Source organism: Xyrauchen texanus, chromosome 1 (genome assembly GCF_025860055.1).
Source record: "Xyrauchen texanus isolate HMW12.3.18 chromosome 1, RBS_HiC_50CHRs, whole genome shotgun sequence".
Classification (NCBI taxonomy): Eukaryota; Metazoa; Chordata; class Actinopteri; order Cypriniformes; family Catostomidae; genus Xyrauchen; species Xyrauchen texanus.
Genome location: NC_068276.1, coordinates 37435185 through 37460817, shown reverse-complemented (window position 1 = coordinate 37460817; position 25633 = coordinate 37435185). Strand labels below are relative to the sequence as shown.

At 41.0% G+C, this 25633-nt stretch overlaps 1 protein-coding gene across 3 annotated transcripts in view; it reads right to left on the bottom strand.

The window, feature by feature from the left end:
* LOC127627403 (receptor-type tyrosine-protein phosphatase N2-like) overlaps positions 1-25633 on the bottom strand; it is a 301164-nt gene that overhangs the window by 230365 nt on the left and 45166 nt on the right. For all 3 annotated transcript variants that reach the window (XM_052103780.1, XM_052103859.1, XM_052103942.1), the window contains exon 2: positions 17677-17727. In XM_052103780.1, coding sequence (XP_051959740.1) covers positions 17677-17727 — 51 coding nt within the window. The remainder of the gene's footprint in view (positions 1-17676; positions 17728-25633) is intronic.

Below are 25633 nucleotides of genomic sequence, written 5' to 3'. Positions count from 1 at the left end.
CTGAAGATAGTTTTACAAGGAGACTGTGAATCTCTGCGTGCAACACTGGTACATCCTGTGGTAGAACCACAGATTGCAAAGCGCTGGTGAAGCAAGGTGGCTGGCATACAAACTGAATCAATTGACCATGCTCAATCATTTTAAACACCCAGTCTGACACACCCATGAGGGCTTGTCAAGCATTCTAGCAGTGGGACAGCAGGCTTATTAATTAATTTGAAACAACCTTTATTGCGTTCTTTGCGAAACGATTGTGTATTTCGGCTCATAACACAGTGTATTTGGATGTAACCGTGGAAGTCAGAACACCGTTGAAACGGGACGGCCAACATGCAAATTGTACTGTATAACCATGTTCGATCATTTTTAGCACCCAGTCGGAAATGCCCATAAGAGCTCGCCATGTGCATGCATAAAGAGACAGAGGACAATTTGGTTTGTTCATTGTATGATATAATGCGCCGCTCACAATTAGGAAGCAGTTGTGCATAATGTGTGGGCTTTGAAATGGGAAAGAGCTTTTTAATGAAAAAGTGTGAGTGCATGTGCAACTAGCTGTTGTCTTTTTTGCGTTCTTTATTGCTTGTGATTGAATGTGAGACACAGAAACAACATATTGAACAACATTTTGAACAACAATATTCCTTTCCCGACAAACAGCAGTGGAGAAGAGGGGAATAGCATTGTGTGTCTCAAATCGACCCTTCTTCAGGAACGGCAAGCTCTGTATTCCACTTCATAGGGCTGTGTACGTCAGGAGTGCTTTTGCTGCGCCGGGGTTTTTTTCCCCCTTGGCATGGGGCTTGCTCTGAGGCGGCTGCCTTCGTTTGGGGCACGGCTTGCGTGTCTGTACAGCCTGTGTGTTGCTGAGTCGGAATGTACCGCTCAAAAAAATATATCCACAGAGCTGCCAAAAAGAGCTGGTTCTTCCACGTCACACATTTCCGTGAGGGTCAGCCAGATGTGATGATCCAAAACCACCAGGTTGCCCATTGATTTGCAAGTGGCCAATGCAGTGACTTTCGTGGCTCACAGGCTTAGCTTGTAAAACTTGGAGCACAGCCTTAGCGTGGAGTCGACATGGCTTGGAAGGATAAATGGGGTGTGATTTCCAGAGCCTGCTACTCGCCAGGCAGAGATGTGCCGCTACTACCTCTGCCACATGGGGTAGTTGAGCATAAACTTTGTCTTCCCCATGGTCCACTTTAGTGAGGAGAGTGGAATCGCAGTAACAGACAGCTGAATAGGGCATGCGCCAGGACTTTGTCAGTTCATTATGAACTTCTGGGAAGAAAAGGGCAGATCTGCGGTCTGGACTGCAAGAACCATTCATCAAGGTGAGATTTTTCAGGTTCCTCTGAAGGAGACCACACGAGACAGAGCTCTTTGACCACCTTTGAAAGGATGCAAAGCATCTCCTTGTCAGTGGCACGTACACGCTCCTTGCCCTAGCTGGGGGAAGGGGTGGTAACATCTCCATTGACCACTCGCCAGATGCAATGAGAGACATAACATCATCCCCAGCATCAGAACTGCCGAATGTGATGAGGTTGTGCGGTCGTCACGCACATACTGTACAGCATAGATGCAGTACATGGAGATTGAGGGGCTCACGGGTCCACCTCAAATTCATCCTGCTCAACTTGCCATGCCTCCTCGTGTGATCACTTGGGAGTCACAGAAGAGGGGGGTGGGAGGGAGTGGGAGGCTGAATCATCCCTCAGAACGAGGGCGATTCATGAATGAAGCATCTTCAGACTCATGCCTTCACATTGAGGGCAGCATGTCTCTATGAGAGATGTCTCTGCGTGGGCGTGGTCCAGGCAGTGAATGCAGCTCTGATGCTGATCTGTCGGCGGGATGTGTCCCTCGCATAAGGAACACTTACGTAATGGCATCTTTAAAAAGACACAAACCTGTAAGCAGCTCTTTTAGTAATATATGTATGGAATAATTGATGATGAACCATTGAATTGTTGAAAAGTATTGCACACCTGAGGTGGTAATGCGGTCACAACGCACACTGTCCACGTGTGTGAGAGTGTGTGTGTGTGTGAGGGGGTGAGGGGGTGGGGGGGATGCGAGGGTGCTTCCCACAGATATTTCAGATAATGTAGAAACTGTTGTATTGAAGTGTATCTTGCTCTGATACAGCTTAAGCCTTCGTTGCTATGTCACTTTAGAACAAGCAACGGAGGCACTTTAGAACAAGCAACGGAGGATACGCTGCTTATCGGCATTGGAGTAACAAGGTAGTGTGTGTGCGTGTGCATGTGTGTGCGTGTGTGTGTGAGAGAGAGAGAGAGAGAGAGAAACTGAGAAAAAAACACAAGTTGAATTGCCAGTGTTTAAAGTGGCACTCATCAGGAATAACATCGCTTCAAACTGCCAAAGTGTATGTTTATGTGTCCGCAGCAGCAAGTGTCACCATTATCTTGGCCAGGACTCCCTGGAGGAAGAGATTTCTTTTAATCTCAATGGGACCTTCCTGGAAAAATAAAGGAAATTATTATTATTGTATATAGCTGTTTACAGTCACACAGAGTCGAGGGGGAGCGCTGACTTTCCTACCAAGAGAGTTTGTGTGAGAGCGAAAGAGAGGGGGAGGGGTAGCGCGGTGCTTTTTTCCACTATAGCTATGTGAAGCTGATTAGGGCAAAAAACATTAAAACATTACAAGTTACTTCGGACAATTGAAACTGTATGTATCAAGTCGTAGGGATGCGGCCCAATTTGTTGGTCGCAACTTGAGTCTCAATGTGTGTGTGTGTGCGTGTGTGCGCGTGGGCGTGTGTGTGTGTGTGTGTGTGTGTGTGAGCGTGCGTATGTATGTGTGTGAGCGTGTGTAAGTGCGGGTGAGACGAGGGAGCGCGAGGGTTCTTTTTAACCAAAATTTTAATATATGTAGGATATTTTAACATTGTTTGACTTTCTTAACTGATTTACTTTAACTAATGTCTTGTTTTAATTGGTTATTTTGTTGTGGTAGCTTTTGGGGCTCTTTGAAATAACTGAAATATTTTAGCAACGTGACATGGAACCATTATGTGTTCAAGACCTGGAACTACTTCATAGCCGTGCGTTTTCTTGAAAATTAATTGCACAGATTAGAACGTCCGTGAACCAATCAGAATCAAGCATTCAACAGACCTGTGGTATAGATATATATGCCAAAGTGTTTATCCTTACAATAGCTTATAAGGATACAAAACTCCTGCCAAAGTGCTGCAGAAAATCAGGATGTTGAAGCAGCCTGTTCACTAGCAAAGCGTCAAGCAGCGAGGTGGAGAAAATGTTCGCCGGACCACTGCAGGGGAGCAGAGAGTCTTCTCATTGCTGTGAAGATCCGGCCTGCTGGCTTGTGTATGTCGAGGGCGAAGTAGTAGAAGGCTTAAAGACAAGAGCTTAATCGCTGTCTCGAAGGAATACAATTCTGAAGAACGGTGTTTGCCTGCCCGTTTTTATACTGGACAGTTTTGCGACTAAAAGGGTGGGCTTAAGCACCATAGCCAATCCTGCCATTATTGTAGAAAGGTTTCAACAAGGTCTTGCAGAAGGACACTACCTATAGCGTCGGATTAGTGACGCAAAATCAAGTGTACTGAATCGTAAGGAACGGAAGTTCCGAGACGAAATTGTCAAGATGGCTGCGCACATTGGCGCATATGGTGAATAGATACAGGGCGAATTCCAATTGAAAGTGCTCATCCCTATGCCCTACTCCTTTTGAAGGACTAATCTCTTGATGTGGGCACTTTAAAGGGAGCATGGAAATACTGTATGAATGTACCCTTCACTAATAGTCTTGTAAAAGGGCTCTTTGTGAAAAACAAATCTTATTTTTGTTTGAAATGTACTTCCCAGTGGCATCCCCTTCCAGCAGTGCCCTTCGAGGGTGCAAAACTGCAGTTTGGAAAACACCCACAGTCGGCAAGAAGACCTGCCCACATGTGGGGGAAAGCAAAGCCCTGTTACCAGGGGTTAAATTGGGCCGGTACAGTCCAGAGCGGCGTTCCAGCACCTTCAATTCCATAAGAAAAAAAAACTGCTTGTTTGTCAATCAATTCAATTTGTGGTTTTGTTTGATCCATTTGTGACATTCCATCTCTATTAAGCGAGTGCGCTTATTCAAAAATATGTCAAGTTCATTGTGCCTCACTCGATAGTGGCGATATATGCCACTCTGATACGAGAGCGGCAAGAGACAATGCGCCCCCACATTCAGATGTGCATTCAGTTTCTGTATCGTGCCATGGTTCGATCTCCGTTTCATAGAAATTGCATAATATGTAAATAATAAACTGCTCACCCATTTCTTAGATTCACAGATATGCAGTAGCAAGTTTGCTTAGTTGTGGGATGTGGAATTACACTGTAATAGGTTTCAGTGTTATAATTAAGTTTTTTCAGTATTTTGTGTGTTTTCTATCAAACATACAGTGGGATTGACTTGTGAAAATATATATATTTTAAACTCTTTTATAATTTAATGCAAATGTTTTCATTACAACTTATATTTTCAGAATAATTTGAATAAAAAGTTGTTTGTAGAAAGTATTTGTTTACCCCGTTAAGAACAATGTGAATTTACTATTAAATAGTAACATAATCAGTGCTTGAAGTGGGTACCTGCACTTCTCTAATTTAGTCTACAGAGTAGGCTACTGGTAGTTTTTCTTGCGTACCACCACATCACAGTGTTTCCCAGTATGATGTAATGTCTTTATTTAATGTAAATCAGTGATTCGATGAGACCAGCCAATCACTTTCATCTGACCTTCCAAAGGATTTTGCTAAAATCGTGGCGGTAAACATCCAAGCCCTCTCTGCGCAAAACATCATGGTGAGTTTAACAACACTCGACACTAGGGATGGGCAGATCGATACTAAAGTATCAATACTTCCGATACTGATGTGATATCAAGAATATTGATCCTAACATAAAAATACAGATTAATTATTTTTTTAACAAGTGATCTTATTATTTAGATAACATGAATATTAATTAATCATATAAGCTTCAAAGTGAAAAAAATATATATATATATTAGCGAATTGTTGCATGGCACCGGAACTATTTTTTCTTCCGCTCATCTTGATGTGCAGAAATGTTAAAATACACCATCGCTCACCCTTTCAGTCACAGCACTCATTCAAAGAGGGAGCAGTGTTTTCCTGAGGTAATGACAGAAAAACAGCATCAGAGTTATTCACAACAAGTAATTACAAACCTAGACATGACATGTATTATAATGGACTTGTGTGACCATTTTTACAGGCTTATTTAAATTCATTGGTGTTAAAACATTGATCATGATCTTTAATCCTCGTTAATAAATGATACCCTTATGAAAACTACCCATGGATTTACTGTAGTAATATTGTATTAACCATGACTAGGAACCACGACTGTCGTAACCATGCTTTTTTTTTTTTTTTTGGCAGTAACCAAGGTTTGATACAATTAACCATGGTTTTGCTACATCATTACTGTAGTATCCATATTGTAACTTGGTTTTAGTAGCCATTTAATAATATCAATGGTTAATTTTGTGGTTTTACTGTATATGTTGCTTAATCTTACTAATTTTTAAAAGGTAAACAAAGTAGCCTAATAATTTTCTGCTTAGGCCTATAAGAATATAAAAAATACAAGTAATAATTAAAAAAAATTTATGTATTAGAGGTATCGGTATTGGTATCGATATCAGCGATACTGGCCTAAACGTACTTGATATCAGATCGAAAACAAAATAAGTGGTATCGCCCATCCCTACTCGACACATACAACAAGATCATCGGAGGTCGTCAAGAATCCGTAGTCCAGTTCCGGAGGAGCACCACCCTTCTGCGTGAATTTAAAAAAGTTACTCAGAGATCCTTAAGAGGACAAATGTGTCCGAGTCAAAAAAACTGCCATAATAATATAATATATTAATATTATTTTCCACTTTCAATTAGCTATTTTTTTAAACAACATCAGTTCTGATCATAACTACAAAATATTCATTCATTTTCAGGATTTTATCCCTTTAAATGCCAGTGTGGTTATATAATGGCACTTTTGTTTTTATGAAAAAAAAAACATAAAAAAATATTATTTTCCATGTACTAAATGCTAAGTCTGGAATATGTCAATGGTTAGCAACAACATTCATTTTGTTGCATTATAATTTTTTGTGCAGTGTCAGATAAAAAAATAAAATTCACTCTCAGGAAATGTCAGCGTCATATAAAAATATTATATATTAATATTATTTTCCACTTTTACTGACTTAAGACTACCAAATCTTCATTAATTTTCAGAAATGTAACCCTTTAAATGCCAATTTTTGTTTACATTTACATTTATGCATTTGGCAGACACTTCTATCCAAAGCGACTTAAAGTGCACTTATTACAGGGACAATTCCCCCAGAGCAACCTGGAGTTAAGTAACTTGCTCAAGGACACAATGGTGGTGGGGATCGAACCAGCGACCCAGTGTGTCGAAGAAGCAACACTAGGGGTCTCTCTTGAGCGCTGAATATGCCTCTGATGCCCCGGACATACAGGTATAAAAGCAGGCAAATACTTCGAGTTCATTCAGAAATCTTCTTTGGAGCCGATGGTCGTGTTGCAGTCAGCTGCGAGTTACACACCTGTTCCTGTTTTCCTCTGATGCTTGCCTGTTGGATTCGACAGCACATTATAGTGACTTTCTCCTTCTCTGCAAGAAACTAAAAGAGTTATAAAAGAGTGATTTTCTCTAAAAGAGTTATTTCCTCTAAAAGAGCAAATACGCAACTGCCGTTGAACGTCCTTTTCAGGACGCGTCTTTATAAAGATGCCCTTCTGCCCCTGCATAGTTCCTGGATGCGGTAGAGTGCTCTCCGCTTCTTACGGCTACAGGTGTTGTCTCGTGTGTCTGGGTTGCGATCACACCGAGGCAGCATTTGTGGATGGTTCATGTTCTCACTGCGAGAGCATGACCATGGCAATGTTGCGGTCGAGGCTTGCTTTCAACAGAAAGCACACCACTCCAGCCGCCCCCCGCATTGCTCCTTCTTCCCACGGGATTGAGGACAGTGCGGCTGGGGATGGAGGCAATCTGGGGATGGCAGCGGGTGCAGCTCTGCCGGGTACGCCCCCTCGGACCACCCGCCCCCCGGCACTCTCGTTGACTCCCGTCTGTGCATGAGGCAACAGCAGCTTGCCTCACGGCCAGTCTGCCTATCCTCTAGAGCTTGAGGTGGATGAGCTTGCCGCTGGTTCGGAGAGCGTGGCGTCTGACGCTGCGGACTCCCCTGGGTTGCCGCCTCCGGGCCTGCACGCCCATGCTGAGGCCGACGCGCAGATGTTCGATATGCTTGCCCGGGCTGCTGCCAGTGTGGGGCTGGAATGGAACCCTCTGGTATGCCTGAATAGAGGCTCCCCTCGGGGCAGACGCGCTGGCACACAGTTGGCCCGCGGGGCTGCGCAAGTATGCATTTCCCCCAGTGAGCCTTCTTGCACAGGTGCTGTGCAAGGTCAGGGAGGACGAGGAGGGGGCTCCCCCCTCCTTGAGGCTGGATCTACCACTGCACCATTTTTTCCACATGCGACATGAAGGGCCCATGTGATGTATCTCGCCACTTACCTCCACGTTGCTGGGCAGGTGTGGTCTCCGCAGGGTCTTTTCCCCCTGAAAGAATAGAAAACTGGGTAAGACCCCCTTCCCACTATGCGTGTAAGGGCCCCAGCTGCTTTGCTCTATGCGAGACACATAGAGAGAAAAGACGCCCGGCTAGGCTCATCCCATTCCCAGATGGGCAAGTGTCAACTTGTTCCCCGGCTTAGGGTAACCAAAAGGGCTCCGACATCTTTTATGGGGCATTAGGGAAGGGTACGTGCAGCCTGACACAATTGGTCGCCTTTGCATGTAAATATACCTGCCTGCTCTTGTGTCAGCAGTACACGTACATGGCTCAGCACACGGCGTGATTTGAATTGGACCCCAAGTGTCACTTCTTTGACACAACATCGAAGTGAGCGACAGACGGGGAATGTCTATGTTACGGATGTTCCGGAGGACTCAAGGTCTTGTTCCCTCCATCAGGGAACGAGACGTTGGGTCCTCCGGCCACATCGTGAGCCTAGCCACTGTAGACCATTCCGGCTCCTCAGAAAATTCCTGAATGAACTCGATGTATTTGCCCGCTTTTATACCCGTATGTCCAGGGCGGGGTATGCAAATACTGTCTGCCTAATTCCCATTGGCCTTTTTTCATAGATCAGAGGCATATCTGCTCAAGAGAGACCCCTAGTGTCGCTTCTTCGACACAACGTCTCGTTCCCTCCATCAGAGAACGGAGGTTACATCCGTAACCTAGACGTTTTTACACACGCACACACACACACGCACGCACACACATACAAAACATACTCTGACATCCATACCTACACACCCACACATTTTTAGCTGCATCATTTATTCAATTGGCCTACAGTGCTCGATAATACAGCAAACAGAAAATAGGAAAAAAGCAATTATCTGCTCCATAGGTTAAACATGAGAAAAATGTCACCATCTGGTGGAAAATATTAAAAATATTAATTTTGATGCCTGGGCTCCGGAATGAAAGCATAATATTATAGAATTCAGGATTTTATGATTAACTGGGATCAAATATTGCAGTTTCATTGGTTTCCAATGGGGGCATTTATATCCTTAAGGTCCTGAGTGCAACTATTATGTGTACACAGTGTATTTTAGATGTATTATAGGAACTGAGGTTGAAATATCAAAATTCCCCCAAAATACACACCTTTGGCAAAAATTTATGCCATTGGCATTAACACAGCCAAAATTATTGAAAAACAAAAATGAAAAAGGCGAAAAAGACCCGAAGGTCGGACAAGGGTTAAGCTTGTCTGGCCATAGTTCAGTTACACTCTTCTCTAAAACATGAACCAGAAACTTTTGGGTGAGCACATTTTATCGCGTCTTATTCAATCAAATATATTTATGCAAATTGTTTAGCTGGGTGCAGTTAAAACTAGACTTAAAAACGTCAAAGCTGTTACAGAAGTGATGTCAGCTGATATGCACAACCTTTTTTCACAAAAGATAAATCGATGATGAAAACTGATGCTTCAAATAAAATACACAGGAAATTTAGCTTTTTATTCTCAATTTCTTTCTGTAGTGCTCATAAAAAGATTATGTGAAGTGTCACTGAACTTGCCTATGCATAAATCTTGACAGTGTTTAGTTATATATATACACTGTATTTATATATACAGATGTGTGTGTCAGCATTCACAATCTTGAACATTATTAAATCAGTTTTTTTACCGTTTCATGTGATTATTTATTATCTGCACAAATATTTGGCTCCTGTGTTCAAAATCATGTGTGCAGGACAAGAAAAGGCTAGTTGTACCCTCATTAAAAGGGAGGATAATAAAGAAAAAGAAAAATGTATTAAAGAAAACAGACATAATGCTCTTTTTCAGTTTTAGACTGCATTATTTTGTGTAAAAAATACAGTTCAACACTTATGTGGGTTGATATGGTCAAAGATGGACTTAAGCAGATCTAAATGCTCATATTTTTTTCATATGCAATAACCCTACATTGTATGTTTTTATATTCAAAGTAAAGATAATCAAAACCTTTGTTTCTCACCCTCAACTAACAAAAAATTTGTTAGTTGAGGGTGAGAGGTAATTTTTGTTCATTTTTTCTTTTTCTTTTTTTTTTTATGTAATTACCTAATATTTTAATGTAAATAAATGCATATTATTAATAGGTATTTTTACATGATAGTACCTGTGCTTTGTTTTCTTCCACTTCAAGCACGGAACATAATTAGATAAAAGTTCATGTTCTATAAGATGACACCCTGCCTAGGGCAAGAAAAGGTAAAAAGGTAAGCAGTCATTTAATGTAAAACATAAAACCAAATATTACATATATTTTCACAATTCAGTTGAATAATGACATACATAAATAATGATATAGACAAATCATTATCCCAGTAAAACATATATTTTTGAATAACAATTTATTCATCTAAAAATTGAATAACAATTTATTCATCTAAAATTCTATTAATTACATGCCATACAGGCCTATTAATAAATCCATATTTAGACACCCGATATATTTTATTAAATCTTTTTTCTTTAAATTTTTTATTTATTAATCATTTTTATGACATCACCTGATTTTAGGGTTCCCCCACTTCTTTAACCCCTGCCTGTTACCATAGAAAAACCTGATAGATTTAGCTATTTTTACAATGAAAAACTTGCAAACAATGCACTTCAGACAAAGCCATAAAAACTGGAACTGATTTTTTATCGCCTTCCAACTGACAAATATTGAAGACCACTGTGGCTGCAAGCTGTTGAGCTGAGCCATACAGTTCAGTGATCTCAGGACAGAAGTTTACATTTACAATTTAATGTTTTGTTATTTGATTGGTATCTAAAAAAACTGCTTTGTTACTTGCTTAATCATCATCAACACTTTTATTTATATCTTTTATTATGATTATTAACCCTTGTGCGTCCGTTCATTTTAGTTTTTCGATAATTTGCCAAATGTGTGTATTTTTGTGGAAATGTTGATATTTCAACCTCAGTTCCTATAACACATCTATAATACACTGTGTACACAAAATAGTTACACTCAGGACCGTCATGTCAAAAATGTCCCCATTTAAACCCATTAAAAATACAATAATTGATCCCAGTGCCATTAAAGCATAAAATCATGAATTCTATGATATTATGCTTTCCTTCTGGAGTCCTGGTTATATTTTCTCCAGATGGTGCCATTTTTCTCAAGTTAAGACTATGGAGCAAATACATGCTTTTTTCCTCTTTTCTGTTTGCTGTATTATAGAGCACTGCAGGCCAACTGAATAAACTATGCAAATTATGAATTGCGGGCATGTTGGTATGGATGTCAGAGTGTGTTTTGTATGTGTGTGTGTGTGTGAGCGTGTATTTATCACTTTGTGGGGACCAAATGTCCGCATAAGGATAGTAAAACCCGAAATTTTTGACCTTGTGGGGACATTTTGTCGGTCCCCATGAGGAAAACAGCTATTCATACTAAATTATGTTTTTTGAAAATGTAAAAATCCAGAAAGTTTTCTGTGACGGTTAGGTTTAGGGGTAGGGTTAGGTTTAGGGGATAGAATATAAAGTTTTTACAGTATAAAAACCATTATGTCTATGGAAAGTCCCCATAAAACATGGAAACACAACGTGTGTGTGTGTGTGTGTGTGTGTGTGTGTGTGTGTAAGAGTAGTATGTAGTAAGAGTAGTATGTATAGTATGCCATTGAGAAGACATCCTTAGACAATACAAACTTGCTGTACCATGCCCCAAAAATTGATTTGCAAGCGACAGTGAGCAGAAATAAAAATGGTGCTAGGTAAAGGTGCTGTAAAATGTGTAGGTACACAGTACTGGGCATGAATGTATACTCATCTCCAATAGCACTGTCTTTAATGCCACACAAAGTATTTAATAAGAAGAAACAATAATTAAAACTGCCTAAATATTATATTGCATATTACTGCATATTTCATGCTTATTAAAATGTATTTCATCCCCATCATTATTGTTTCCCCCTTTGTTGTGACTTTTGTTTATAGTTTTATTGTGTGTCTACTATTTTAACCTTACCAAATTTAATAAGCCTTCTTGCATTGTTTGCTAAGGCTGTACATTGTAATATAGAAATAATTAAAGGTCTTCCATAAAAATCGCATTAGCCATATCACAGGTTTCACCTCAAATTTGGACTATTTTATTTTAAAATCTTACCAAATGAGCACCTTGGCAGAACAAAAACTTCAATACATTTCGTCATCATTTGTAGGCAAACTAAGCGAAGCCTGTTCGCCCAGTAAGTATAAATTAGCCTTTAGGATTCTATATTTGTCGGTTGGAAGGCGATAAAAAAAAATCCGTTCTGTTTTTTTTTTTTTGGCTTTGTCTGACATGTACAATGCTATACAACAGCTTTTCGTCATGTTTTTCATTGTTAAAATAGCTAAATTTATATTTATCCTCATTTTACTCATAGTAATGAATGATCAATTATGGTGATGGTGAATCTATTTCCCCCACTCTAAACCATGGCCCCAGAATATGACGCATTGCCAACTGTATCTGGTAAATGGTCTGCACTTATATAGTGCCTTTTTTAGAGGTTACCAAAGCAATTTACACTGTGTCCCATTCACCCATTCACACACACATTCACACTCACACTCATACACCGAGCTACCATGCTAGGCGCTAGCCTGCCATTGGGAGCAACTTGGGGTTCAGTGTCTTGCCCAAGGGCACTTCGGCATGTGGAGTCGTGTGGGCTGGGAATCAACCCGCCAACCTGCAATTAGCATACGACCCGCTCTACCACCTGATGCACAGCCAGCCGCCCTATCTATAGTGGGGGAGAGAGACAATGGGTGCGGAGCAGGAATGAAGGGAGTTCTACGCTTGAGCAAAGCATGAAAGGATATAGCACCGAAAGATCATTGCTTATGGTGTGTACAGATCCGTTGTTTTGACATGCTGCTCACTTAAACTATAGAAGCAGTGAGATGGAGCAACCGTTGTCATTATATCTCGTGGTCCGTATGAGACCAAGCAGGGGTCCAGAACTGTACCATGGTCTGCTAATAATTAGTTGGAGGTGGAGGCCATGGGGATTGAGGGGGCGAAATAAGAGTTCACATGAAGATGAAGAAGAGGTGGGAGGGAGTGTAGTGCATACGTTTTCTCAGCCACCACACTGAAGCCACAAATAGCAAGTTCTTGAAAGAATAATATTTTGATGAATATTCATCTACAGTAGTTACTCTGTCTGAGACCTTTCACATTACCAGGTTACCAGCCTGTTTGTAGTGGCTGATGCCCATCATTCCACTCCAGGCTTCATTCCAACTCATGTCAGACGTCACTGAGATGCAGTTAACAGCAGCAGGATCAAGAAAGTTCAAGCTAAAGTTTTTTTCTGTCTCCATAAAAAAAAAACTGTGGCTAAACAGCACATCTATTAAAGATAAACAAAGCTTGGCACTTCAAATAATTCTCAAAAGAACAGATGAATATATAAACAGAGGAGAGATAAAAGTCCCCTGACAGTCCTGCTGTATTTCCTTCACAAGTTCTGAGATTTGACAGAACTCCCAGAGTACTTAGGTATTCACTCTTGACTGCATTTTTTAATTGAAGTAAATTACTTGCCATGGCAATTATCTTCTTCAGGCTCTAAATGTATTCCATCTCAAGAGAGGTTTAAAGCCACTCAGGAAAATCATTATGCACACTTAATTCCAACTACAGCTTTGCAAAAATGAAAGCAATGAACAAACATTTGACTGTTCAGGGGACTCGATTTGAAATGTGCAGCGGGAGAATAAATCCAGCATCAATTTTCCAACATGTTTGTGATGCTAACGAAAGTTATTGCTGACTTAGATCTCGCTGTAATACATTGATGGAAACAAAATTCTTGAGTTGGTTACAAGAGTGGCAGATGTTGAGAAACGGATCGATTATCTGGAGTCATCGGCGACCAAAGTTGATTTTCAAAATCTTGAAGATCTTGAAAATAGGAGCCGCAGGAATAACATCCAAATTGTTGGAATTGCTGAGCATGATGATGAAATTCCTAGACGAGCTCTTCCCGAGTCTGCTCGACATAACAGGCCATAAGCTGGAAATCAAGCGAGCTCACAGGGTTCCGGCTCATAGATCGGCTGAGGGTGACAGGCCTCGATCAATCCTGGCCAAATTCCTGAGATCATCCAATAAAGATCTTGTGTTACACGAGGCAAGGAGCAAAGGAAAGTTTTCTTGGAAGAATCACAACATTTTCTTGTTCCCTGACTTTGCGAATTCGACAAGAGAGAAACGTGATTGATTTAAGGAATGTAAGAAACTTTTACATCAACGGAAGATCGCTTTTGCACTGATGTTCCCTGCCAACTGAGTATAAATACGAAGGATGGCCGCAAAGTATTTTTATGCCCCAAGCAAGCACTGTCCTTCATAAAAACATTGGAGTGAGTAAGCCATTTGGTGTTTCTCATTTGAGTGGATTAACTCGCTGTACTTACTCTGGCTGTCTGAGGAAGCTGGGTGCCATTTTTGTTTACTTTTGTGTTGGTTCCGCCTAGTGGCTAGAGTTTGTTTTGTGGAATCACACTCCATCAAGAAACTTTTGCAGTGATGGAAGATCACTTTTACACTGAAGTTCCCGGCTAATGATAAGGATGACTACAAAATATCTACATGCCTACATCAAGCGATGTCTTTTATAGAGTTGATTGACTGAGGAAATCATGGTGTGTTTCTTATGTGGCCTCGGAGTCATCTCGACTCATTAAATATACAATGGACCAGCCGACGAACAGAGACGCCTGTTTTGTTTCTTTTTGTGCTTGTTCTGCCTAGTGGCTGGAGTTTGTTTTGTGGAGGAACATACCTTCGGGACAGCTGTGGATGAATCTGCTTGTTATTTGTGCTTATGCCATCTATTTACTGGAGTTTGTTTTACAAAGTTTTTTCTTTTATGTAATTTTGCCTCACAAAATTTTTATAGAAGCACCTGGCTTGAGCAAACTGATGGCAAAGTTGTCACAGGGGTTCTCGTAGGTGTGCATGGACTCTTTGAGTTTAGAGGGATCGACGCCGGTTGGCACTGTCCTGCTCAGGTTAATGCGCACATTTTTCTTTTTTCTGTTGTTCGGGGGGAAGTTCAGGGATTTATTGTTTTACTAATGTTGAAATATGGTCTTTATAATTTAGTTTTTGACACACAATTAATTTTTTCTATTACGTCAAAATGTCAAAGGTTAATATGAGTGTATTGTCTCCCTCCACATGGAATGTGAATGGTTGGGGCACCACATAAAAAGAAGGAAGGTTATTTATTTTCTTAAACATAAGAAATATGATATAGTGTTTCTACAAGAAATGCATCTTTCCCTTCAGGAAGCTGAAAAATTTAGGAAGATATGGAGTGGACATATTTTCTTCAGTGCTGACTCATGTAAGAGCAAGGGAGTCATGTTGATAAATAAATATCTACAATTCAAATTTCTCAAACAGATTAATGATAAATTAGGAAGAATCATTATTGTTTAGTGGAAATTCAGGGGCAAAGGTTGATTTTGGCTTATATTATGCTCCTAATGCTGATGATCAGGGCTTTTTATAGAAGGGATGTTGAAAACCGTTGGCACCCCTCATGATAATATATTGGGAGGACAATTTAATCTATTGATGGACTCAGTCCTTGATCATAGTGAAGCAAAAGTGTGTAAGCCCCCTAGAGCAACAGTGACGCTTCACAGAATGACCTGAAGGCAACTCCTCCCTCGCAGCAGGTAGGATCTACCACCACGCCATTTCCACATGTGTCCTGAAAACCCATGTGACGTATTCCGCCACACTTCACCTCCCCCCAGCCTGAGCCGTTGGTGGTCTCCACGTGGTCTTTTCCTCCTGAAAGAATATGAGTTTGAAAAAAATGCCTTCCCCGATGTGTGTGACAGCGTTAAAATGGCCCTAGCCACTTTAACTCTATGCAAGAAAAATAGAGAGAGAAAAGTTTGGCACGTCACTTTGTTCCCCGCCTCCGGGATGCAGGGAACCTGAAAAGTTTATGACAATTTTTATGGGGCGTTGGGGAAGGGTACGTGCAGTCTGACGCAGCCTGCTGTTTTGGCATGCAACTACCTGCCAGCACCTGTATCAGCAGCTCACGTACATGGTTCAGTGCATGACATGACTGAATAGGGACCCCTAGTGTCGCTATGAAAACAAACTACAGAAACATTTTTCATGGAGGACATTTAAAGGAATAGTTCACCCAAAAGTGAAAATTCTCTCATCATTTACTCTCTCTATTTTTTCAATCTTCAAGACTTTCGTTCTTCAGCAGAACCCAAATAAAGATTTTTAGAAGAATATTTCAGCTCTGCAGGTCCATACATTGCAAGTGAATGGGTGGCAAAATTTAGAAGCTTCAAAATGCCCATATAGCAATCAAAAAAGTTATCCATACAACTCCAGTGGATTCATTAATGTCTTCAGAAGTGAAACGCTAGGTGTGTGTAAGGAATAGATCAATATTTAAAAAGTTTTTACTTAAAATGTTTGCTTCCGGCCAGCTGTGGTATGCACATTCACAGGGGTGGAGTTCAGTTCAAGCTACCTCTCACGTGACATAAGTGCGTTGGCATGTCGATATTGTCGGATAACTCGGTAGTCTTAGAGTCTCAGTAGGCGGAGTTGGCCTCAAAAGGCTGAGGATCAGATGGCGAGGCCACAAGAGGCTGAGGATCAGAGGGCGAAGACTCAGAGTTCAGGGCAGCTGGGGACACAGAGGTCTCAGTTTCTAGCTCTGGGATGGGTGTGGCTCCAAGCGCTGGCTTTGGGATGCACAAGGCTCCAAGTGCTGGCCCTGGGAAGGATGAGGCAGGCATGGGCGCTGGCGCGTGGACCATGGCAGGCGGGGGGGCACTGGATATTGGACCTTGGTGGGAATCGCGGGAAAATCTGCTGTGGAATTCACTGTAGGAGTGCCGGCATCCTCCACAACCACCATAGTGAAGTCCGATCCGCTGAGCAACAGTGCAAAATCAATGACCTGGTCCAGAGTCTGTATGAATAGCAATGAGGCATAAGGGATTTGATGGGCTCATTCAGTCCATGGCGAATAAGTTCCTTAAGAGCAGCATCAATAAAATCCACCTCATTAGCTAACTCACAGAAGTCCACAATGTAATCCTCCAGAGAATGATTCCACTTGTCCAAATAAAAAAGGCTCACTGCTGGGTTTATGTTGATTGATTGATTGATTGATTGATTGATTGATTGATTGATTGAGTCTTCTGTCACGCATAGGATGGAAGGAAAGGCGAAGATAGGAGTTGTAGTGAACCAATTGCAGTGCGCTTAATGACAAACCAAAATATGTACAAAACTACAAAGAAAACACTGAGCACTTTTTAATGTTTATCAAGCACTACTACCAAAACAATTAAGAATAACATTGGAAGGCAAAATGAAGACAAACAACTACAACAACTAACATACTGTATAGTTAGCAGTGCAATGAGGGATGATGATCTGAGACGAGACTCGATCACCATCATGATCATGAGTTGTTTATATAGAGTCCTTGATGAGGTGATTGGGTACAGGTGTGGCTGATTAGAGTGTGAGTGTGTAGGAGTAGATGATGGCTGAAGATGGGGAGACTGATGAATGCGTGAAACAACTAATTTCAAGATTGGACGTAAAATACCAATGGAAATCTGCCCCCATAATCTACAGAAAAATATATTTTTTTAAATCTCACCAACAACTGTGACTGGTGCATCCTGAACAGCACTGATAAATGTAACAGATGCTATGTGACAACACTGTTTATGTGCTGCTTGAGAAGAGCTAGGACAATAATTTGCACATTAATAATTATACTAAGGACATTTAATCATTTTTCAAATTAAAACAGAGTAGCCTATAATTTCTGATTTTAATTTCCTATATGTCCCTATCATCCCTACCGAAAATTCTGCCTATGCTCATAAGTAACTCTGGTAAGAAAACATGTGTTTATTAATCATATACACCCATACAATTTGCAAAAATTTAAATTTTTAACAACTCACCATTGATGCAGACTTCATAAGATTCACATAATTCATCCTCAAACAGACAACCTGCAAAAAAGAGGAAATATAAAAATATCATTGGATGAAAATATGCTGATGTGAAATGGATGCTCATCATGAAAAACAAATATAAACTTGACAGAAGATACATTCTTCGGGATCCAAGTCAGTGAAATACCATGTTGAGAAGTAGGCACTGGAACGAAAGACGAAGCTTAGCCCCACAGGGTGAAGCTCTGTTAAGACGCCGACTAATGAGTGGTGGTTTTAAGAATGAAATAGCCCAAAGGTCAGAAGTAAACTGAGACCCAGGGGGTGTGAAGCCGGCCTCATTAAATTTGTCATCAACCAATTCAAGGCTTGTGATCCCTGTCCTGTAGGACTGGATCTCTGAATTAGAAACCTGGGAAGAATCCATTCCATCATAACTAGTGCCCAAGTGCACTGCATCAATGGCAACTCATGAAAGGCAATCTTTTAACACATTAGTTTTTTTGTTGGATATCGGTAGTGAATTCAGTTATGCAAGGTGTCACTGCTAGCAGGTGGACCATGGCTCCAACACTTTTGACATGGCAAAAATCAATGGTTTGTGATTAGTAAGAAACTGAAGTGCCGGTTTGCCAGGTAAAGACATCACAGAATCTGCTTAATTTCTGCTCACTGGGAAGAAGCTGACGGCTAAATAAAATGCAAGTAGCTGCTACGCCCCATTCACCAACTGTTCATGGACCAACAACCACCAACTATTTTTCCCAAATGTGTGATTATTTCAGTTGACCACTCAAGGAAATGTTCAGGGACTTTACTTTCAGGGCCCCATACAGGGGATGCAAAAGCTCTGCCACACAGGGAATAAATTGGTGGTAGAAATTAACCATCCCCAAAAATTATTGAAGAGCTTTGGCCCTATGCAGGTGTGGAAAATCTGCAACAGTGGCCACTTTTGATGGCACTGGCCATTAATGTGCTCAAAAAGTGAACGGAAGTAAGACTAATTTTATTCTCTGGACAAACTAGTGATGATGATGTCATCCAAATACACAAAAAGAAACTCTAGGTCCTTCGACAAAGAGTTCATCAATCTCTGAAAAGTCTAAGCAGAAGTTATAAGGCCAAATATACGATCAAGATGGTCTCTACAGATTCTGCAAATTAGTGGTAATACGCTTGTTTATCTCAAGTATTTTCGGTAAAAACAGTTTAGCGTATATATTGTACACCCAACAGGAACTCTTGAACGTCGGCTCCTGCAATTCTGACACCGTTATTAGCGTAATTCCAGAGACCGCTAAACCAACGGGACCTCCGAACATCCCCACATCGACTGAAGGGCTCTTCAGACGGACATGAAACAACGCCGCAGGGGGACACGCGGTGGAATTCGAGCAAGGCTAATGCTAACTCCACATAGACTCGCTCTTCCAAGCCTTTTCCTTGCCAATGTTCGTTTGCTGGTGAACAAAATGAATGAACTACGGCTGCGGATCACCACACACAGAATGATTATGGACTGCAACATAATGATTTTCACAGAACTTGGCTTAACAGCGGAATACCCAACAGCGCTATCGAGCTAGCTTGACACTGCCTCCTCCGTGCGGACAGAACAGCCGATGACTGCGGTAAGACCCAGCCTACATACCACCGGATGCTAATGCTAATGCTAAGATTGCCATGAAAGAACTGCATTCTGCTATCAGTAAACAAGAAACTCTGCATCCCGAGGCAGCATACATTGTCGCGTGTGACTTCAACCACTCAAATTTAAAGACTGTACTACCTAAATTCCATCAAAATGTATCATGCCCCACAAGAGGAGGAAAGATTTTAGACCAAGTCTACACAAATATAGCTGATGCATACAAAGCTGCTCCCCTCCCCCATCTAAGACACTCAGATCACCTCTCTTTGTTTCTACTGCCCAAGTACTTAGCACTCATCAAACGTGTGAAACCAACAGTAAGGACAGTCAAAGTGTGGCCAGAGGGAGCTGACTCAGCACTTCAGCAGTGCTTTGGAAACACTGACTGGAGATTGTTCACAACTCAGGTCACCCACAACTCCCACACGGTCCCTAAATATGGGCATCAAAAAGGCCAAGCACAACCACAAGCTAAGGATTGAGGATCACTTCAAGAACAACTCTGACCCCCGACGCACCGACACTTCCTTGCCGGATGAGCTGAACCATATCCATGGCCGCTTCGATAGGGACAACAAGGAAGTGGCCATCAAGGCTGTGGTCTCTGCAGTTCACCAGCCCCTCACACTCTCCACCACCGATGTGTGTGTGGCACTGAGCAGGATTAATACATGCAAGGCTGCTGGTCCTGATAGTATCCCTGGACGTGTACTCAGGGCCTGTTCTGTGCAGCTGACTGAGGTTTGGACTGACATATTTAATCTGTCACTAGCCCAAGCAGCTGTCCCGGTATGCTTTAAAACCACCTCCATTGTGCCGGTGCCAAAACACTCCAATGCAACAAGCCTTAATGACTACCGTCCAGTTGCACTCAACCCCATCATTACGAAGTGCTTCGAGAGGCTGGTCCTGGCCCATCTCAAGACCTGCTTACCACCCTCACTGGACCCCTTCCAATGCGCCTACCATCAGAACAGGAGCACAGAGGATGCCATCTCTATGGCACTTCACTCTGCCCTGTCCCACCTTGACAATAGAAACACTTATGTGAGAATGCTGTTCATTGACTTAGTTCAGCATTCAACACCATCATCCCCTCCAAACTGATCACCAAACTCAGTGAACTGGGCATCAATTCCTCCCTCTGTAACTGGATTCTGGACTTCCTAACCAACAGACCTCAGTCTGTTAGGTTAGCTAACCACACCTCCTCAACCATCACCCTGAACACTGGCGTACCACAGGGATGTGTGCTGAGCCCTCTCCTTTACTCCCTCTTCACCTACGACTGCACACCTGTACATGGCTCTAACACCATTGTCAAGTTTGCAGACAACACTACGGTGATTGGTCTCATCAGCAAACAATGATGAGACAGCCTACATGGAGAAGGTCCAGCACCTATCATCGTGGTGCACTGACAACAACCTGGCTCTCAACACTAAGAAGACCAAAGAGCTCATTGTGGACTTCAGGAAGTCTAAAGATGGCACACACACACCCATTCTCATCAACGGGACTGAGGTGGAGCGTGTCACCAGCTTCAAGTTTCTGGGCGTCCACATCTCTGTGGACCTCTCTTGGACCCTCAACACCTCTACACTGATCAAGAAGGCTCACCACCTTCTCTTTTTCTGAGGAGACTCAAAAAGGTCCACCTGTCTCCTCAGATCCTGGTGAACTTCACCATCGAGAGTATCCTCACCAACTATGTCACAGTTTGGTATAGCAACTGCTCTGCCCATGACCAAAAAGCACTGCAGAGGGTGGTGAAAACTTCCCAACGCATCACCGGTTCCTCACTCCCCTCCATCGAGGCCATCCAGGGCAAACAATGCTTGCGTAAGGCGTGCAGCATCATCAAAGACTGTTCTCACCCCAACCACAGACTGTTCACCCCACTCCCCTCCGGGAGGCGTTTCCACACCCGAACCAGCAGGTTCAGAGGAAGCTTCTTTCCTGCGGCTGTCACCCTACTGAACTCTAGCTCTGCATCCAGACAATTGCCCCCCCCCAACACCGGACAATTTGCACTACCCTATCCCACCCATATTGTTCTAGGTATTTATTTAAAAATGTACATACTGTAATTACACCTATACAGAGCCATATTCTACTGCTCTTCATACTATCCATCCTGTACATACACTTATTCTTACTGCTCTTATAATGTTACTACACTGCACATAGCTGTACATACTGTATATATCTGTCTATATGGTTCATACAGAATATCCATATTTACTCTGTTTTTCTAATTATATATTCTGCCAATACACTGCATCTATATTATTCTTACTACTTTTAATGTCACTGCTACTACATCGCACATATCTGTACATGTTGTTCATACACTGTTCATAATACATAGCCATATTTATTCTGCTCTTATAACACTGCAATATATTTCTTGTCCTGCCTTTGCACCACATGTCTACACTTGAATATCACATTGCACCTTTCTGTTTTTTTTTAACTTCTGGTTGGATGCAAACTGCATTTCGTTGTCTTTGTACTTGTACTCTGCACAATGACAATAAAGTTGAATCTATCTATCTATCTATCTATCTATCTATCTATCTATCTATCTATCTATCTATCTATCTATCTATCTATCTATCTATCTATCTATCTATCTATCTATCAATCAAATGGCATGTGTAACAACTCAAATAATCCAAAAGGGATGATAACCATCATTTTAGGAACGTCCTCAGGGTGGAACGTTACTTGATAACCTCATATGAGGTCCACCTTGGAGAAAATTATTTCCCAGCTAGATGTGCTGAAAAATCTTTGATGTGTGGGACAGGGTAACAATCGGGAATAGTTATGTCATTGAGACTGCGATAGTCGCCACATGGACGATAACTGCCATTGGATTTTTGTGCAGGAGGGAAGCCTAAGAGCTGTATGATCATCACTCAATGCCCAATTCCTCAATCTACGTAAATTCAGCCTTAGCCTTGGCTAATTTTGTTGAGTCAAGGTGGTGAATGTGTGCATAAATATGCAGACCAATGTTAGAAATGTGGTGTTCAACACCATGCTTCACTGTCGCTGCAGAGAAAGTAGGACAGTTTATGTCAGAGATCTCAGAAAGAATTAGAGCTGTTGGAAAAAATCATTTCAGCGATGCATCGCGATTCATACTCAAACGATTCTGAATCGATTTTCAAAAGAATCAGAATTGATTCTGAGTTCATTTAAAATCATGGCAGAGCAGTGGTGCGCGCCAAATACAGATGTAAAAACAAAGACACGAGTTAAGTGCATACACTAAATTCAAGTGCACAAACATGACTGTTTTCAGACCAGCTGTATCAAACACATGACCATTTATGCCCGAATGAAACTACAATCCCGAAATTCTTTCACAAACCTACGCACATACCAATGGGAGAGTTTATTTGTGATATATTATGTGATATATTGTGCACTGATTTGCACACAACAGGGGAAAACTTAGAAGAAAATAATGACGAGGCAGCGGTTCGGGAGATGTTGGTGATGTTTTCATTTAATAATTTTTTTCTTCCCCCCATGCCTTTCTCTACTCTTGCGAGCTCTCCGTTTCATTGGCTTTTGTCATTGCCGGTCACTCGTTTGGCAGGCCAGTGTGCACACCTGATGATAAAGGTTTTATCTTCTACTCACAGAGCATATAGGTAGAACAGTGCATACAGAATGCTTGATACATTTCTGAAGCAACAACTGCGCTATTTAAACTGCTTTACTATCACCTATGCAGGTGAGGAGAGGAGAAGCTGACAGCTGCACTCTCATAGCAGATATAAAGTATCTCTCCTCCTGGACCAGCAACTTCCATTTGAGCTTAAAAATGAAAATGAATAGCATGGCATAGATTAATTTTAAATAATAATTAAATACTATTAAATGATTTACAATGCTTAAGCATAAATAAAAATAATAATATAATCAGTTGAAGTAATAGTATTCAGTGTGTTTTGATGAAGAACCAATATTTTTTGTGCTTTTAAGAGTTTTCATAAGATTCTAATGAAATAAACTGAAAAACTGATATAATCTTTTAAACTATAGAACAATTTATTTAATCTTGTGGATGTTCCATTTTTTTGTTCACAGCTCATTCTGAATGTAAAAGGCCAGTTTGTGTAATGTGACTCATTCTGATTTTTAAAACAGGTGTTAAATAAAAAGCTGAAAGGGAAAAAATAGAGAGTATAAAATAAATTTTGAAGAAACTGAAAAAAGAAAGATATTGAAGGACAAGAAGCATCATGATGCATCAAGAATTGTTTTATAATACGACCCTTTGAATCATAATCTAATCGAATCGTGAGGCCAGAGAAGATTCACACCTCTAGTAAGAATATGCGTAAACTCCCAATTGGACTCGGATGCACTAGTCAGATTCATTGTGGAAAAATAGCTGAGTGTACACAGAAAGGAATGAAAGTCTCTCGCATTGACTAAGAGGCATTTTTTGCCTACAAACAACACATTGGCACACAGAAAATCAGCCCCTAATATGGGTCTGGCCACTTTACTCAAAATGAAATCCCAGGTGAAACGCCGGTCATTAAAACACAACGTCACCTGGCATTTATGTACATCATGATTTTGCTACCATTGGCAGCTTCAAGAAAGTGGTCATTATTTCCCTTTAGCACATCAAGCTGAGTCACGGGCAGTACTCTTAATAGCAGACAGCCTGAGTGAGCAGCATCCAGAGCATTCACAAAATGCTGACTTGACATCATCCCCCTACATCTCTTAGCTTTGTCCCCCAAATGAGCACGATAGAAGCATAAACCTTGACTCTTTCTAGGTGGTGTTTTAACTAGGTGACTGATGGAGGCATTCAAGGGTATTGATACAGACTAGTCCACATCTGTGTGGCATGACCATCATCTTAGCCACCTTAGTCACAATCTTTGATGGTCGCATTGGCTAAAGCTGTGTGGACTTGCTCTATCAACTGCTCTATCTACTGCTGAAGGGACAGTTCATTGAAAAAAGGTCACCCAACAATGTCAGCATGTGGAACATAAGTTTAGAAAGCTTTGCATCACCCATCCCAGGCAATGAAAGGAACAAACATAATAGTACTTTGATTCATCTCGGCAAACTGTGCCTCTGCTTGTATGAACCATGCAGTGGCTTGCTGTTTCCAAAACTTTGGTAATTTAAGAGCAACTACGTCAGCTGTCATCTTGCCAAGAAACCTTGTCCAAGAGTGTCGGGTCACCAGTGCAGTGTAAACATCAGCTCTTTTCTTCACTCTATTAAAGAGGACATAACATAACAATATGTGTATGTGAATTCTGCTTCTCGCTAATTTATATGACACCACCTTATAGACTTTTGTACTGATTTGATTTGAGAGTGAATAATGGTCTGTTCATCATCCAAAGTGATCGCATGCCTTCAGAAGGCTCTGTGAGTCTCTATGTGCTGTCATTGTACTGAATTCATCCAACAGGACCAGTGTTGGGTAAATTACTCTGAAAAATTTATTAATTACTAATTACATCTTCTACAGTGTAATTAGATTACTGGACTAATTACTCTTTCTGAAAAGTAATTGCATTACTTATTCCTAATTACTTTCTAAAACCCTGATCAACCTCGACCAGATGAAAAATACAAAGATAGACATGAAACTAGAGATGCCTCCATGAAATTGCAAAATAAAGTGTAGTGTCAATGAAAATGGATTAAATAGCACCTACTCTTTATTAACCCTGAAAGTAATTTCAGGAAAGATAAATGGGTGTGCAAATTAATAACACTGAAAAGCAGCTATCAAAATGCTTTACAATGAGCACCATGTTGTCATTGTGGTAAAAACAGAGACTTTGCAAACAGAGAATATCAAGATGTATCAAATGCCTCTGAATGCTGACACGTAGTAATGTGGTACAAATAATTATTTCTCAGACTCAGATTACTTTTTGGTACAAATCAGATATGCAATTGCTTACTGTCAAAGATAAATAGTATAATTGTAATTAAAACCAATAATATATATATATTTTTTTAGACAATCGTTTTGGAACTCAAGAGTGCATGAGTGTTGAAGCCGAGTAAACTGATCAATAATCTGGGTATTAAACGCCAGTTCAGTATTTAGTGAAAGCTGCAAATAAGCAACATGGCTAACATATGGTAATTGGTATTAACACATCCAAAAACCTCATTTATATATTGGTTTGGCTAGCCTTTTTGTAAATGTGTCTATTTGCACAATTATTCTTAATAAATTATCTGCACAACATCCCTAATTAGCACCATCAATATGACAATTTGCATGAGAATATTAAA